The sequence below is a fragment of the Carassius auratus genome, chromosome 14, assembly GCF_003368295.1.
Source record: "Carassius auratus strain Wakin chromosome 14, ASM336829v1, whole genome shotgun sequence".
Lineage (NCBI taxonomy): Eukaryota > Metazoa > Chordata > Actinopteri > Cypriniformes > Cyprinidae > Carassius > Carassius auratus.
In genome coordinates this window covers 15,523,099-15,540,284 of record NC_039256.1, presented here as the reverse complement: position 1 = coordinate 15,540,284, position 17,186 = coordinate 15,523,099, and the positions used below count along the sequence as shown (strand labels likewise).

The following is a 17,186-nucleotide window of genomic DNA, read 5'->3' as shown; positions in this document are numbered from 1 at the left end:
CTACAATCGTCTAAGGAAGATTCCTTCACTGTTTCGTGGAAAGCACACAAAGCGAAGAGCGTCTTTCTCTTCCGACTGTCCTCTGCTGTTCTGGTGCTGCACTTTATTATGTGTAAACTGTAATCTACGATGCCTGTTTACAATCATCACAAATCTGTAGTTTGTGAATCTGAGTCCATTCTAATATTCTCTTTATTATATTATTTTGTGTAAGCTAAAATAAATGAATAAAACTTTCCCCTGTTGTGTATTATGGTTTATATACTGCAGTAGTGATTAACGTTCAAACGCCACGCGAGTGGAAACACTAGAAGCGATTCTTTCGTAACCACTTCCGGTCCATCCCTCTGTCAGTCTGAAGTGGAAACACTAAAAAAACTAAAGAAGCTCTGAGTCGGTACCGCCTCACTGACCCAACCAGCCCCCGGACCGCGACCAGAAGGTAGTTAATTACATACATTTAGCTCTACGAACTGCGCAGATTTATATAATCACAAACATAAACACCTTTAGTAAATAAATTCGCGGTGTAAACATCTGAACTTGTGCTGTCACAATATTAGCATTAGCTTCCCGTAGGAGTGTGTTCTTGTAACACTAATAACAGATTAACACATTTAAGCAATTAAATCATAACATACAAGTCATTTATGTTTATTAAAGTGATGTTTGAAAGTTATTGACTCTTACTTATTACTGTTAGGACATGCTGTAGTCAAAAAGAGCAACATAAGTAGTTTGTATACAGAAAATATTGTATATGTTTTTTGTATTTACACTTATATTGGTTTCACAGGAGGTAAGACTCATGTACATGAAGTTACTGGTGTGGATTTTGTCTATACAATGTTTTTGGCACTGTAGTGCTAGCGGTAGCCTGCTAGCTCTATCCAGCACGTTATGATTAATAAAGGAATGTTATGGAAACGAAACATTTCATCTGCACACATGACAGCAGATTTTAAACAAGGTGTATGTAGCATACATGCAGATGTCATATGTACGTATACAAACGAATCAAGCTCTCAAATACTCTGGAAAGAGATGATCACATAAGTCAGATCCTATCAAGGACATTTCAGCCACACATGCTTAAAGTCCTTTATAACTGTTGTGTCGTTCTTAAAAGCTACCTGTGTAAGTGTTTAATGAGTAGTGAAGTTAGGGCATCTGTCCAGCTGGCTGACCTCGTCCTGTCGTCACTGTGGGGTCATGATCGGGTAGCGTTTTAGTCTGATATATGATGGTGGACAGTTTAAGTCTTATTATGATTGCAGCAGGTTATTTCATGACCTTCAGAAGTCCCTATAGCTCTTCCCTCACCACCACATGTGCCGTTTTATTTTTGGAGAAGTCTTGCACATGAGTTGTAGTTGCATCCAGTCTGCTATTGGATTACTGTCTATGCATTATTCTCATGGCTTTTAAGCAATGTTTACTGCTATAACTCAGCCTCAAGTCATTTCAGATCCATCTTTCTTCCTGAAACACAGCAGGAGATGTTTAGTAAAGTGACACTGCTCTTTCATGTACGGCAACAACAAAAGCACACAGCAAACAGGGGCTATCAAGCGCCAAAAAGCACAATAAAACACCTTATATGACAATATGTGCACTATATATCAAGACTCGTAAAGTAATTATAGATATTACATTCTTTCAAAACCTTCTACTGTATTTTCAAACTGAAGCATTTGATTACGACAGATGTGACAACATAAAAGCTTGCACAACATATCTTGTCTCCATGTTAAATACTTGCATTGAATAGTAAAGATCAGCGTGAACATTTTTCAAAACGTCTCCTTTTGTCTTGCACATGAATGAAATCACACAAATTTGGATTGACAGGGGGGTGAGTAAATAAGTTTGGGGAAAAATGCAACAAATATATATCACCATACTTTCCTAGTTGATTATTCACGGTACATTAAGATAAGTGTTTAGGGTTGCAAGTTTTCTAAAGTGTTTAACATATGCAAATGAGGCATTATGTAATTAATTATGCACTAATTTGCATACATTTCCAGAACAGAAATCTAAACATTGGATAAAGCCAGGATCAAAATCTAAAATTTGTTGACGTAATTAGTTTTTACAGAAAGGATTCTAGATTTCTCTTTTTATTTCAATATATATAAAAAAGAACATTATAAAAGCAAAATCAACTCAAATTTTACCAGTGCATAAACATAAACAATGTTTTTTCTTACCTTCAAAGGATAATGCACATCATTTATCATCATTTTTTTTTTTTTTATCTTACCATATTACAAACAATATAAAGGTTAAGTTTTAAGTTGATAAGTAGCCTGATGTCCTCCTGTCCTCTTTCTGTTTGGGTCACTTGATCTGCGGTTAGGTAACGTGTCTTATCTCAGCAGTAATTTACGCAAAACGGTTTCAAAGATTAGGCTTTTACCTGCAACCACTGGCCAGTATAACACGTTTGGATTGGATCAGCTCTTCAAGATATGTTTTTTTGACTGTTCTTATGCTTTATTTTCTCTTTCCTACAGCTTAAAATGCTATTGATGGGTGTTTACCTGGATCACTTCTGCTGACAGACCAGTCCAATGCTTAGTTTTCTATGGGGGTGGTTACTACTATGGACCCGGATACGGCCCGGCAAAGTAAAGGTGGCCACGCGCTAATAGGGGCCAATCTGGGCAGTCGGGGAAAACACTATGTGTGCGGCTCGCTTGCTGCGTTCACCAACATCATCGTGACCTTTCCTATTCAGAAAGTGTTGTTCCGGCAGCAGCTTCATGGGGTGCGAGCGACCGAGGCCGTCCGGCAGTTGCAGAGGGAAGGGTTGAGACATCTCTACCGAGGGCTTCTGCCTCCACTACTGCAGAAGTCCACCACCGTGGCCATCATGTTTGGCCTGTATGAGGATTTTTCCCGATTGCTTTTGCGTCACGCTCACAGAAGTGGTGCACCGGAGCTTGTTATACGGAGCGCTGCTGCCGTGCTGGCCGGGACGGCTGAGGCCGCCCTTACGCCGTTTGAAAGGGTGCAAACTCTGCTTCAGGATCACAGGCACAACGGGCGTTTCAACAACACCGCCCACACCTTCCGAACTCTCCTGCGGGATTACGGTGTGAGAGAGTGCTACCGCGGGCTGGTCCCGATTTTGTTGCGAAACGGGCCTAGTAACGTTTTGTTTTTTGGCTTGCGTGGGCCAATTAAGCAGCGGCTACCTGATGCCCGAACCCGTATGGGTCACATGGCCAATGACTTTGTGTGTGGCGGGCTGCTGGGGGCGGCGCTGGGTATCATGTTCTACCCCCTGAATGTGGTCAAATCTCGAGCTCAGGCTCAAGTTGGGGGCGAGTTTGTTCCTTGCCATCAAGTGCTGATGACGGTGTGGCGGGAACGAGGCGGCAGCATCGTGCTGCTCTTCCGCGGAGCGACGCTCAACTACCATCGATCTCTTCTGTCATGGGGGATCATCAATGCAACCTATGAGCTTCTCCTGAAAGTTTTCTGAAGACTGGGGTGGATGATGGAGTGCACTTTGTCCGAAGCAAGCCAAATTTAGTTTAGTTTTTACCTCTTTAAAAGAGGTCTGGACAATGCCAGCTCCTTAACGTCTGCACTTAAAGAGATAGTTCACCCAAAAATGTATAATTGACTCACCCCATGTCATTTCAAACCTGTATGAAGATATTTTGAAGAATCTTAGTAATCGAATGGTTTTCGGTCTCATTGACTGCCATAGTATGGACAAAAAATACAATGGAAATTAATGGGACTCAAAACTGTTCTTCTGAATATCTTCTTTCGCGTTCCACAGAAGAAAGTAAGTCAAGCAGGTTTGGAATGGTATGAGGGTGAGTAAATGGGTTTTAGGTGAATTGTCCCTGTAACATGTAATGATCTGTAGAATTGTGGATGGAAAGTATACTTGTGCTGATAACTACATAAAGTCCATCCATATCACTCGGCTACTATAAGTGTTGTGAAATGTATGGCCACGTGCTTTGGCTCTTGTATCAGTTTAGTAGTGGCTCTTTTACTCACTTTTTGGGGGTCTGTGGGACAAGGATGGAGAAAGCACAGTGTTGTACTACTGACAGTACATTGCTACTTCTTTTCTGTTGTTTTGTTAAAAAATCTGATGCACAAACTTTGGACTGGAGCATGACAAGCCATGTATCACCGTAAGTGTTTCGTGCAGGTTGACCGAGGGATCGTAAATGGGTGAGACTTGTGGACCACACAAAGCGAAAGATGTCTGTACAAGCCCATGGTGTTAGTATTTTTTGCCAATCAGAAAAAGTCCTGATGTATTCAAAGATGTGTGATCATTTTCATGAAATGCAGTTTTTATGTAACAAGTGTTTTGTGACATGAATGACATTTTCACATTGTTGTGGGTGGAAAGTAAACTAGTAATTCCTCTTATTGCATTTCGGGTGTCGATGTTTTGTACACATATTTGAAAGTAGCTTTACAGATTATATTATGTATTATGTATATCATTGCACTGAATATTACCCAATTGCAGTTGCAATTGTATAAAGAAATCTGAGCATTAGAATTGGGAACCTTTCTGTCCCACTTTTGCATGTTTTTCTGAATGCAATTTTTTCTTTCTCTTCGAGCCATTCAGCATCTACACACTTTAAAGCCCTGTACTTAACCGTGGCTGACATAATGGGCTCAATTGCACTTCCCTCCATTCTGCTCAGACAGAGTTAACCTCCAGGGGACAGAGGAAGACACGGAAACATCCCATCACATGGGGTGAAATGGCATTCAAGGACAGATGCTTTTAGAGCCGTGTGGCAGCACCATCTTAGGGCACCATGTGGGTGGCTTTTCCTTCTCTGAGCTGTAAGTAAATCCCAGGGATTGTTTTGGAAAAATGTCCTAAATGATTAGATGTTGATGGAGGTAGCTGACTGGACGTGTTATTAAATTTTAAAACATTTTGATTCCTTCTTTTCATACAAATTGCAAGCAATTAAAAAACGTGAATAGATTTTTATGTTTTCTTTAGTGAATTTAAGTAGTGCAAAATTGGCCTCTAGATTAACAGGGTTAATGATATATGGTTGCTTAGCTTGTTCTAGGTTAAAATAAAAAAATGGTCAGAGTTATATTTAACACAGCACAATGTGGGAAAATATGTTTCCTATGACATTTACAATTAAAAAGAGAAAAGTCTACAAAAACATCTTTCAGTTACTACAGATAGAAATGTAGTCACTCCCTCTGTTGAAAAGCCACAGATTATAGTGAGCGTGTCTTCCAGCAGACAGCTCCGGCACAATCCCATCATTCCCTCTGTTTGAACTGTGAAAGATTTCGGTTTGAGTTTAATCACAGGCCTAATCTGTAATCTCCTGCGAATTAAAAAGCAAATACAGTTTGACTGACAATTTAGTGCTTTAGTAGGAGTGCTAAACTAGAAATTAGACTGTTAGAAAAGACAAGCCATTGCAAAATGACAGATGTCACAGCTTTTGAGAATAGCCCAAAAATATCTAAATCAAATCTCACAAAATCTGTTAAGAACATGTTCAGGTCATATTTCAACCCCAAATTATATTTTGCCTAAAGGAAAATGATAAAGCCACACAACACAAAAGCTGCATTAGTTCCATAACATTTGTCATTTGAAATCAAACCTTTATTATCATGAACACAGTAGAGGGGATGCAAAACATACTCTCAATCGTCTCTTCTCATTTCATTCAGGTGTTTGCCTCAATATTCACGTAAAGCCACAATTCATATTTTATTTGGTGCACTTTGAAACACAATAATCTGCATACAACATGTCTCAATACATAAGGTCTTTACGAGCAGTACCGACTTCAGAGTTGGTACAAATGCAATGGCAGTCTTTGTCATCCTTCATTTGACAAGAAGATTTTAATACAGAAATATGTTTGCTCTCTGATAGTATGATATGAAAATTGTTCCTGTGAAAAGACTGAATAAGATACAGATATTTGTCTCTTTCCTTCTCATGACTTTCCTCTTGATGCAAACTATCTTTCTGACTTAACCACGATCTGGCAGTGTGTTTGTTGGGAGGGATGTGTCCAATATGGGTGATATTCTTGCCATCTGGAAGCACTTCTCTAAAGTCAAGTTACTTAGAACTGATCAAGGATGATGTCATGAATTTGTAATGTGATCTGGGCAATACATTTTTTTTTTTAATGTATTCTGGGTGCAAGTTGCCTTTTGAAACCTTTTCTAGAAACAGCCAGTGAGAATTTTCATCCTTGGCTGTAATACCACAAAGTACTGGTCTGAGATCAGCAACAAAGGCCAAATGAATAATCAAGACTCAATTACTCGAAGTTCCAAGTGTAGTCTTTGATAATCTCCTCAATCATATTTTTGTGAATATGACAGCCAAATCCAAAATTGGAATTCTTAGATCAGAAATGCAGATTTGAAGGCTTGAGTGAGGCATTTCAATTGTGCAGTTCCAAACAAACTCTCAAGGAGGCAACAGGCACTGCATTATGTATTACACAATGAAATCGAGCTGGTTTCACTAGAAGCGTTCACATACTTGCATGGAGTATGTTTCTGGCATTACTCAAAGATAATTTACACTTGAGTATTTAATGTATACATAATATGGTGCAGTTCACCACTTACAAAAGAGGAAGAAAAAATATTTCCAACTGAACCTTTTGTTTGAATAAACAGTAGGCAAAATAAATATATGGTGCATTCGCAAAATAATGCAGTCCAACAAATTTCACAACAATCTTCCAAGATAAAATATAAGGCCTAGGCTTGTCAGGGATGTGCTCTAAAGCAAGATATTAGTGGGTCATAACAAATAGAAAATTCTGCATGTATTAATATGTATAAAATGTAAGAAAAATTGGGTATAAATTGTGATGCTTGCATAGTCGAAAATTACAGATGAGTGACAAATTGTGTGGTTTGGCTATCATTGGGATCAGTTTTACAGGATGCTACAGTAAAGTGGTGACATCGTTGTTGTGTAAACATACCCCAATTGTGCTATTGTGTTTTTGGACAGACCGATCTCTGTGGTTAACAGTCAGCTGATAGGCCAATATAAAAACTAACATCAAAAGCCAAACTTGACACGCCAACATACAGGTAAAAAAAAATCCAAACTGCCGCACTTCCATTGCCATCAACTCTCATTCTACAGCTGGAAAATTATCATAGACAAAATTAAATGAAAATCCTTTGGATAGTCCGGTGAAAAATTACTGCATAAATTTTTGAGCTTCTTAGTCCCAGCATCTATTGTTTGGGGTTAGTGGAGTGTCTTTTCACTTTGTTCCTTCAATCTGTTAGAGCAGCATGACTAAACTAAACATGAAAACAGGTGAAATTTCATAACACTTTATCTCAGTTATTAGAGCAAGAGGTAGGGATTCACATTTACCCAAAAAAACTAAATGCAGGTATAGTAGGTAAGAAACCACGGTGCGCATATACTGTATGCAAAAAAAATAAATACATACTACAGACTATACATACATCGGGAATTAAAGAAACTTTAGAAAATAGCTACTGTATGTCTGAATGCATAATTCCAGTACGTTTATAGGGAGACTTGGCAAGACAAACAGGTTAACACATAACAGTTCTGACATGTTAGGATGCTAACTGTGTGTACGTTCACGGCACTTACTATTATTCTTGTGTGCCAGCACACAATCAGTTTTTAGATGCCAGAAAGTCATAGCTACTTTAAGTACAATTCTATGCTCGCACTCTACAATCCCTTAAGAGGGTGCCGGAAGGAAAAATTCAAAAGTTCAGAGGTACATTTCCATTGTCTATGTCTGGTGTCCGTGTCCGAAACAACTGTGTTAGTGAGAAGACGGTTGAAATGAGAACAGTACACTGCTTGGCTAAGAGCCTGACACCTTCGCCCTCTCTAGTCGTCTCTACAGCTCCTACAAATTCCTTATACAGGTCCACAATCTCCTCAAGCTTCCTTAGGGCCTCATCTGCATCAATATCCCCATGACAGCCTCCGCAGTCCGCACAAGGAACTCGCATGCAGGTTGAGGTAAGTTGCACTAGAGCTCCAAAGCTGTTTCCAAGGGACAGAAGAGCATCATCAGGTGCCCATCCAACCCGTGTGGCTCTCTGACATCCTGATGCCAATTTCCGTGCCTCCGCCTGAACCAGGCATCTCTCTGTCTCTGAAAACAAATTCCCATTCACATTGCCATTTTCGCATTCCCCCTTGTGGGTTGGAGGGTATACTGCAGAAGGCCCTTTTTTCAAAACCATAAGTAGTTCATCAATATCTCGCTGCAAACAAGCATATCCGTCTTTAAGGCCTGCACCTTTGTTACCAGTAACATAACGGTGGCCTTGCAAAAAATTAAGCGGATTATTCATTGGTCTAAAGTCTAGATGCAGAGATTCCAGAGCTCTGGGTGGGACCAGGAGTGGACTGAGTTCTGACGATGAAGATAGGGGACGAGGGGAATCTCTGAGTAGGGAGAGAACATTTGGTGAGGGACACGAGAGGGTTGCAGGGGTGGGAACCGGGGTGGGTTGTGGTGGTTTACTTATGCGGTTTCGACGGGAGAACTCGTAAACAGTCAGATTATCATCAAAGCTGCAGTTGTCCTCTGTATCTCCACTGAAACAGTTAGCATAGACTGTATGGCAGCCACATGCATCACGATGGGAAGGACTTGATGAGGATAGAGAGGACGCATTGTCAAGTTGAATCTCTGAAGGGTAACCTTTGTGTGACTGAGGCTGTTCGGACTTGCAGGTCCCAAAATGCCTGTGCAACTCGGTAGCTTCTGTGGAAGATTTCTGCCTCAGATCAGGATGGTTTGACAATGTTGGAGGTTTTCCGTTAGTGTCTATAACAGGAGTTGAGGTCACTTCCTCGGGTCCATCTTTTAGCTTCACAATAACTACTTCAGCATCTTTCTCTTTCCAGTCAATCAAAGATGGCACTGAAGTGGCTTTGGGAGATACCTTCTTGGAATCATGATTCACATCTGTTGCAATGGTTGCTATATTGCCGGTTGATGAAATAGTGTTGCTGAGTGCTACTGTCCCCAGGATCTCTTGGGAGCGGGTTAGGTACCAGGGCATATCTTGAATTTTCCCCCGCAAGGCTGTTGCAGACAGACGTCCCGATAAGCCTGTTCTGCTGGGGAAGGTAGTTCCAGTTTGATCTTCAGGAACAATATTTATAGAGTGAACTGAAGGAGAAGGTAAGGGAGATGGAGATGGGGTAGGAGTGGTTGAAGCACTTGTAGGTTTGACTGTAGAGCTTTCAGCCTTTAGTTCAGTTCTTAAGTTCTCATGACTTAGAGAAATACCCTTACTCAGTGTAGAGAGTGAGGAGGTACTGGTACCATTTCTCTGAGTCCAGGGGTGTAGAGAAAGACCATTGGGGGGAACTTTTGTCTTTTCCTCAGGCTTTTGTGACTGAGCATCACCTGCCTTCAAGGATGTCTGTAAACCAATGAATGATGGCTTGGGAGGTATTGGGGGCTTTGTGTTCCTCTGGGGAACTTTATTTTCTGACTTTCTGATTTTAAGAGCGTCTGATGACTGTTGTTGTAAAGGACTCTTGCTGTCTGATGTGTTTTTCCCAAATTCAGTTCCGTTGGCATTTGTTGGCTCTTTCTGATTTGGCTTGATATGTTGACTATCAGGTCTCCCAAGATCCAGATTATTTGGAGTAGTCTCTTTATCTAGACTGTCTGAAACCCGGTCAGTTATTCCATTTTGTGATCTCGGACCATTTTGAACAGACTCTGGGTCTACTAAGGTTTGCTGGGGAAAGGTAGCTTGGCGTACAGCTGTTATTAATGAGGAAGACAATGGTGGTCCAGGCCCTGTGACTGGTTTAAACTCCATGGTGTCTGGCTCCATTTCTAGAAGCTGCGATGATAGTTGTGAATTTCGACCAGGGATGTCTCCATTACAGTGCTGGGCTTTCTGTCCGGTGGAGTGGTTAGTAGAGAAAGATTTAGGTTCCACAGGTGTAAGTTTCGAGAGAAAAGTCATTGGAGGCTGATGGACCTCCAATTCAGGGTTTTTAGTCTCAGGAAATGCAGGGGTCAAATGGTTGGCAAGAGAAGGTCTCTTTTTGAGGGTCTCTGGTGTGGTGCTGTCCTTCTCTTTGCTGTCTTTGGATTCTGGTGTTTTCTTCTTGTCCTCGCTAACCTTAATGTCACTAAAAGAAGGTTGTTTGTTCTCAGAATCTGAGCTTTCCTCTGCAAAAGAGTAAGAGGTAAGAGAGATGTGTACATATGCTGAAAAAATCAAAACATTTTAAAATAATATTCCAGGTTCAAAACGTTACATGCAACAGTGTTTGTTTTTAAATATTTATTTCTGTGCATTTTTGCCTTTTATTAGGATAGGACCGTATATACTGACAGGAAACAAAGTGGGAGAGAGAGGGGATACAGGATTGGGAAAGGTCTGCAAGCCGGTTCTTGAACTCAGGTCACGCTCAGTGCAACAGCACTATATATCGGCACCGACATATGTAACAATGTTGATTTCCTTTAAACACTAATTCATTAGTTTTTTTTAAGCAAAAATTGCAGTAAAACACTTACAATGCAAGTAAACAGGCTAGTGCAACTTCTTACTTATTGCTTACTAACCTTGTGCAAATTTATATCATATATTTTCAACTTGTCATGAGCACCTAAAGACAGTAAACTCAGCTACTCCAACATGCATGCAGAAAGTACAAGAACATGAAATATGATTTTGTGTAAAAGAAGTGCAAAAATGTTACAGATGAAATAACAGGTTTTAAAGAAGTGCTTTTACAATAATAATAATAATAATAATTTACATTTCTGCTTTTAAACCCTCAAAGTGCACAGCCATGTTTGCTTTATTTCAAGTGCTTTACTGTAATAGTGATTGTAGCTAGTTTTTTGGGGGTCCTGCCGAAAAAAGTTTCTCTGGTAATGGGACTTTATGCTATAAATGTTTTTGATAGAGCTTAACTTTTATTCTTTTATTGAACCTGGAACTTTCTTTTATGGAATACACAAATATTTTGGTTGTAAAAATAGATTGTTCACTGACCTGTGAGGCCTTGCTCTGTGATGGGAGGGGTAAATCGATCTTGGGCATCAAAAAATTCATCTTCAGAATCTGAACAACTGTCTCTTGTGTCCTTTGCTTTTTCAGGAACATTTAAGGAGATAGCTCTCATCAGCACAGATTGTGCTATTAACTTTGAAGATGGCCCCTGTTGTTTAGTTTCATTTATCTTTTTCTTTGGGAAGCTTTTTCCCTCTTGTCTACATTCTGTATGGTTGTGAATCCGGGTGAAGAGTGCCTTAAAGTTCACTCCTGCTAATTTAGTATTTATGCTGTTAGGGGTACAAGAGGCTAACACAGCCTCAAATTCTGCTGACATGGCAGAGATGCCACCGTCTTTTCCACTGTCTCCTCTTCCATCATCCTCACTCAAAGCATCGTCGTTGGCCACAGGTGGGCTTGGCAAGCTGTCAGACATTTGAGAGAGCTCAGAGAAGCACAGAACTGAGTGATTATTGTAGGTCAGGTCTGAAGGTCGTCTGAGTTTGTTGGAACTGCCGCTCTCATCCAAAAGCTCTGGCACCTCCAAGAGGTAAGGGTGGTGGACATCCAGACTTGAGGCATCAGAACTGGGTTTCTCTTCCAGAGACACATCCATATGGCCAAGCCCACCAATGGCTGTCTTAATACTCTCCTCCAGTGCATTTAGTGAGTTACTAGACAAACTGGAGAAGCTGCTATTTACTCGAGGGTCCGTGTACCAACCTGTCTCCAAAAGGGAATCCATCATCATGGCATATTCCTCATCTCCAATAGACTCTCCCTTGCTCACCTCATCTCCTTCGTCTTCTAAAAAGGGATGCGTTACAATCACTCTAACCTTTTCTGCCTCTGCTTCACTTTTCCCCTCAGCTTCCTCTCCTTCCTCTGTGCCATCATTTGTATGAGTAGACATAGTGTCCTCTGACAGGGTGTCTAGCAGTCCCTCCATGGCATAGTCATCCTCTGAACTGTCTTCTGAATCGCTCCCACACCGATAAATATACCCTACACAAAACACAATTTATGTAGCATTTAGTATAATATAATGTACAAGTGACTTATTTCATAAGTGATTTAATGCACTTAAAAATGCAACTAATAACAAATCTTACAAAAAGGCATTTTATTAAATCTGTATATCTCAACACAACATAGATTTCATATGCATTGTAACAGAGTAATCAATATGTCCCAAAGTAGTAACATGATATTCTTGGAAGAACTATGTATACAACAAGGTACATAATTTTCAGTATATTTCAAAGTACCATAGTCTGGCACCATCACTGTACAATGATACCACCATAGTACTTTTTCATGTTTTGTAACCACAACATGCAATGTGCAAAATTTTGTCTCTTGGTTTCTATTTTTGCGGCATTGTGTTGTGCCCTTGAGCAAGGCACCAAACCCCAAACAGCTCCCCGACAAGTAACTCTAGTGTGACAAGTAACATGTGCTGAGGGTGTGCTAGTGATAAGATCATGTCAGCAGTGTGGTCATTCTTGATTGCTTACTTATGCCTGAATGGTGATAGATTCCCTTGGGGTTGTTTCCAAACAAAAGAAAATATATCGGCTATCGGCCACAATGTGGTGAAATATATGCCCAACATAAGCAAAAATCCATCCCTTATTTATAGTTTATTTTATTTCTGCTTTATTTAATATAACAAAAATTATTTTTTTACAGATTTAGTTAATAACAACACTTCTCCCTACACAGAGCAACATCAGTCACTTGTAGTGTGGGCAGGGTGTTAGGAGAAAAAAAGTTGTTATGCCACATATGTAATAGCACAACCTTCCCTAATTTCCTACCTTCTTCTGCTGGAATGCGTCGCATTTTAGGTCTGGGTCCCCAGCGAAACACATTGATATTGGGGTCAACCAGCAGTTTGCAGTATCCAGCCAGGAGGCAGGCCAGATCTTTAGCTGCTACCGATTCCATTAACAGGGCTATTGGCTGGAAGTTGCAGGATAAAGAGATTGTCAGATGAAGAGAGAAAGAGAAGAAGAGAGAGAAAAAAACATGTTTCCTCGCCTGGGTGTTTATCCACACCTGGGTGTCCCTAAGGTACAGTTTCAGCAGTGTTTATTTTAATCTGTTGGTAGACGTGTACACACCTGGATGTCCTGCAGGTAAATCTTGAGCATGCTGACTCTGTCGGACTCTGAGAGCACCTCTATTCGGGTGATGTAGTGGAAGTCTATGATGGTGGAGATCATGTTGAGCTGGTGGTTTAGTATTTGGCTGATCCCATATCTCGCTCCCACCAGCAAACTCACTAGTGACTCCCTGTCCTGCAACTGTAACACACACACATGTCCTTCAATCTGACTCAGTCTTACCGGGGAAATACATAAACTTAAAAAGAATATAAGCAGGATTTTTTAAATGGTCCCATGTGAATCTTATGAGTCAGTGCTTTATAATGAATTGGTCTCGGGCTTTACGTCATTTCAAGGTTTATTTTTGTGCCACTGCAAGAGATACTGCTATTTTATCCAAATCTCTCACTCCCTAAAACAGCCAACTTATATAACATGCTTAAATTCATAACCTTAAAAACAAGATATAATTTTTTTTTAATCAGGCAGAACATTATCTAGAAAAAACTAATGGTTGCCGCCAGACAAGAGAGGAAAATAAACGAAACATATCAGTGTCCTGCAGATTTTGTTTGCTATTTGTGATGAACGTGGCAGATGGACACAACTCTCTCACCAGCATGGTGGCATTGTAGCTTCTCCCACTGTATGAAATCAGCTCCGCCATCTGGGTCAGATAAGCCAACCGGGCCTGAGACACAGAAATCACCTGAAAAAGCGAGAGAGAGGGAAATGGAAAAGATAAACAACTGCTGCAGTGCATAATAGGTTTAAAGTGCACAGTATGCATATTCGTGTCTGGTATAGAAAACACATGTGCAGGATATCATCAGAGTACCAAACATGGAATATTGCATCCCACATTTACAGTGTGACAGATGAACCAGCAGTAATAGAGCACAACAGTTTTTTCACCTCAAGGAAAAAGGCCAACCATTTTCACCACAGGAAAACTGATTTTCAATGACAAATTATAAACCTTTATAGACAGATCTGTTGTGAGCTCCGAGGTTGTTGTGATGAGCAAAAAAATGGTCTGCATGATGCAGCCCAACTGAAAGGGATACTACACCCCAAAATATATATATTTTTTGTCATTAATCACTTACCCCCAGTTTGTTCCAAACCCATAAAAGCTTACCGTGTTTTCCGGACTATAAGTCACACTTTTTTTCATAGTTTGGCTGGTCCTGCGACTTATAGTCAGGTGCGACTTATCAAAATTATTTTTACATGAACCAAGAGAAATGATCCAAGAGAAAATATTACCGTCTCCAGCCGTGAGAGGGCGCTCTATGCTGCTCAGTGCTCCTGTAGTTTACTACTGAAATCATAGCGCGCCCTCTCGCGGCTGTAGATTGTAATGTTTTCTCTTGGTTCTTGGGTCTAAATAAATGCGACTTATAGTCCAGTGTGACTTATATACGTTTTTTTCCTCGTCATGACATATTTTTGGACTGATGCGACTTATAATCCGTTGCGACTTACAGTCCAAAAAATTATGGTAGTTCCTCTTCGGAACATAATTTAAGATATTTTGGATGAAAACCGGGAGGCTTATGACTATTCCATAAACTGCTAAGTTAATAACAGTGTCAATGTCCAGAAAAGTATGAAAGACATCATCAGAATAGTCCATCTGCACATCAGTGATTCAACCATTACATTATGAAATGACGTGAATACTTTTTGTACGCGAATAAAACAAAAACAATAACTTTATTGAACAATTTGTCTCCTCTGCGTCTCTACACATCACCGTAGCGCCATTTTGGGGAACATGAGCTGAATGCAGGAAGCTTATGCTCTTCTTAAAATATAAAAAAATTATATCTTAAAATATCTTAAATTGTGTTTATAAGATGAACAAAGCTTTTACGGGTTTAGAACGACATGGGGGTAAGTGATTAATGACAACATTTTCATTTCTGGGGTGGAGTATCCCTTGAAGTAATAGAGTCTCCCTAAACAAATCAAAATACAAAGAGATCACCTATAAACTAGTATTAATTGAATTAATATTTTAAATATAATAAAATATTTTAAAATATATAATTTTCTGTTTATAGGGAGATTTTAACATCGTTTTCTGAAAAACGTAAAAGACACACACCTTCTGATGTGGTTCTAGCAGTGACTGGATCTTCTTCATGTGGTAGTTGAGAGCTTTCCGTAGGTCTTTCTCTCTCATGTTCCTCAGCAGAGTGGGAGAGATGAAGCTCTCTAAACCAAACTCCTTGCTGACACAGACACGCACATTTATTAAATGACTGTTTTCTAATGTAGCATGAGTATTTCTGAGTGTAGGTGTGCGCTCTTACACAACGCTCTTAACAGATGCTCTCGTCGTCTGTCCACAGCTTGCCAGTTTCTCGTGCATGTACAAAGCGGCTAGTCTCAGCGCTGTGTTACATTTCATCTCTACAGCATAGCGTTCCTGTAACACATCTCCCACACTCTACACACACACACACACACACACCAGGGTTATATCAGTTAACTAAAACTAAAACCATATAAAACATTTTCCTTACTTGAAATGAAATGAACATTAATGGACATTAAACAAATAAAAATATTTCAGCTATTTGCCAAAGCAATATTTCTTGAAATTAATTGATTGCTAAAATAACTGAAACTGAAATAATTTATAAATTATAAAATTAACATGAAAATGCAATAAAACAAAAACTGATTCATAATACTGATAAACTGTAATAGTACCTTACTTGCTTTTACTTAATAACACCGATTACACTTTAAAGCTTTGTTTTATTTCTACACCACTTTATTTTTAGCGGTACATAATTCAATTGTGGCACCTGCTGAAAGAGGTACTCAAAGGCCACAGGATCATCCTGCTGGAGGTCAGCTGGGTCTCTTGGAATGAAGCAGACTCTGAACAGACATCTGTAGTCATGTGAATCCTTCTTCTGTACCACCTGAAAGAGCAGCACTTTATTACAAACTCCAGTCGTGTCTGTAGTGTGTGTAAGTAGGTATATTTCACAAAATTAACAGTTAAATATGGTTAAATAACATATGTTAGAAAATTAGACATATCTTTGCCTATCTTTATACATAACTAGTTATGCCTAATTGCTAGCCACTCACAACTGAACAACCATATTTTACAGAAATAAGTCACACACGACTGTCAAAATTGCATTGTTGAGAGAGAGAAAAAAAGATAATTTGAATTGTACAAGTCACATTTTGTTATTACATTTAGAAATATTGTAAAATACTGGTATATTAAATGTTTTCAAATAGTATACATACCATGAACATTTTCTACTTAATCAAATGCATTTTGCACATTATGTAAGTTGACTTTAACTTGACTTTAGTGGTGTGACGATTCACTCGTTTTCTCGTTGCATCGATTACAAACCCTGACGATTCATATGCATCGATCTTGAAACATGATTTTTGAATCATGAATCACCGATCTCAGTAATCGATTCAAAACGCTAAGAATCGAATGAATCGCGATTTCTATAGCGATTCAATGCTTTCAAAATATATACACATTAAATTACTACGCACACAAATTAATGGAGACCTTGAAGAGTGTTCATGAATCGTGCCTCTAATCTGTCCTTCACTCGCTCTACTCTTCACCGATTGCTCTCGCGCTACGTTCGTCTCTGACGCAGCTGACGTGCGATCTATAGGGCCAGTAATACTAAAGTGAAGTAGTTTTACTTTTCTGTAGTTTGTCAGTGGCTCTCTGCATCTTACTGACACCGTTACCTGAGCAGTCGAAAGCTGTATTTATTGCATAAACAGAGCAGAAGTTCCATTGAATGATAAATGTGTTTAAAAATTGCGGATGAACCGAATGTATGAAGGAAACTGTTAAAATAACCGAAGCATTAATGACGACCTTGAAATAAGAGCGCAAGGTTTATCTGATAATCATATGCATGAAAGTAGCGTTTGTAGATTTAGCAAAGAGACAACGGGTGCATTTTCTCTCAGAATCATTTGCTGATGGAGAGGAAAAGTTAAATA

The 17,186-nt window shown here is 39.6% G+C and overlaps 2 protein-coding genes across 3 annotated transcripts in view; one reads left to right on the top strand and one right to left on the bottom strand.

Moving 5' to 3' along the window:
* The first annotated feature begins 342 nt into the window (after positions 1–342).
* LOC113113787 (solute carrier family 25 member 51-like) lies at positions 343–4,571 on the top strand. Its single transcript, XM_026280269.1, has 2 exons — positions 343–442; positions 2,520–4,571. Exon 2 carries the CDS (start codon positions 2,591–2,593, stop codon positions 3,491–3,493), a length of 903 nt encoding a protein of 300 aa, XP_026136054.1. The 5' UTR covers positions 343–442; positions 2,520–2,590; the 3' UTR covers positions 3,494–4,571.
* Positions 4,572–5,605: 1,034 nt separating this feature from the next.
* Positions 5,606–17,186, bottom strand: part of LOC113113785 (uncharacterized) — a 36,582-nt gene continuing 25,001 nt past the window's right edge. For both annotated transcript variants that reach the window (XM_026280267.1, XM_026280268.1), the window contains 8 exons: positions 15,992–16,111; positions 15,491–15,627; positions 15,283–15,409; positions 13,786–13,878; positions 13,185–13,367; positions 12,879–13,023; positions 11,059–12,063; positions 5,606–10,223 (listed from right to left, as the gene is read on the bottom strand). In XM_026280267.1, the coding sequence (XP_026136052.1) occupies positions 7,771–10,223; positions 11,059–12,063; positions 12,879–13,023; positions 13,185–13,367; positions 13,786–13,878; positions 15,283–15,409; positions 15,491–15,627; positions 15,992–16,111 (4,263 nt within the window). In that variant the 3' untranslated portion in view covers positions 5,606–7,770. The remainder of the gene's footprint in view (positions 10,224–11,058; positions 12,064–12,878; positions 13,024–13,184; positions 13,368–13,785; positions 13,879–15,282; positions 15,410–15,490; positions 15,628–15,991; positions 16,112–17,186) is intronic.

Coding starts and splice junctions, on each gene's coding strand:
- LOC113113787 (XM_026280269.1), top strand. CDS start 2,591: ATGGGGGTGGTTACTACTATGGACCCGGATACGGCCCGGCAAAGTAAA.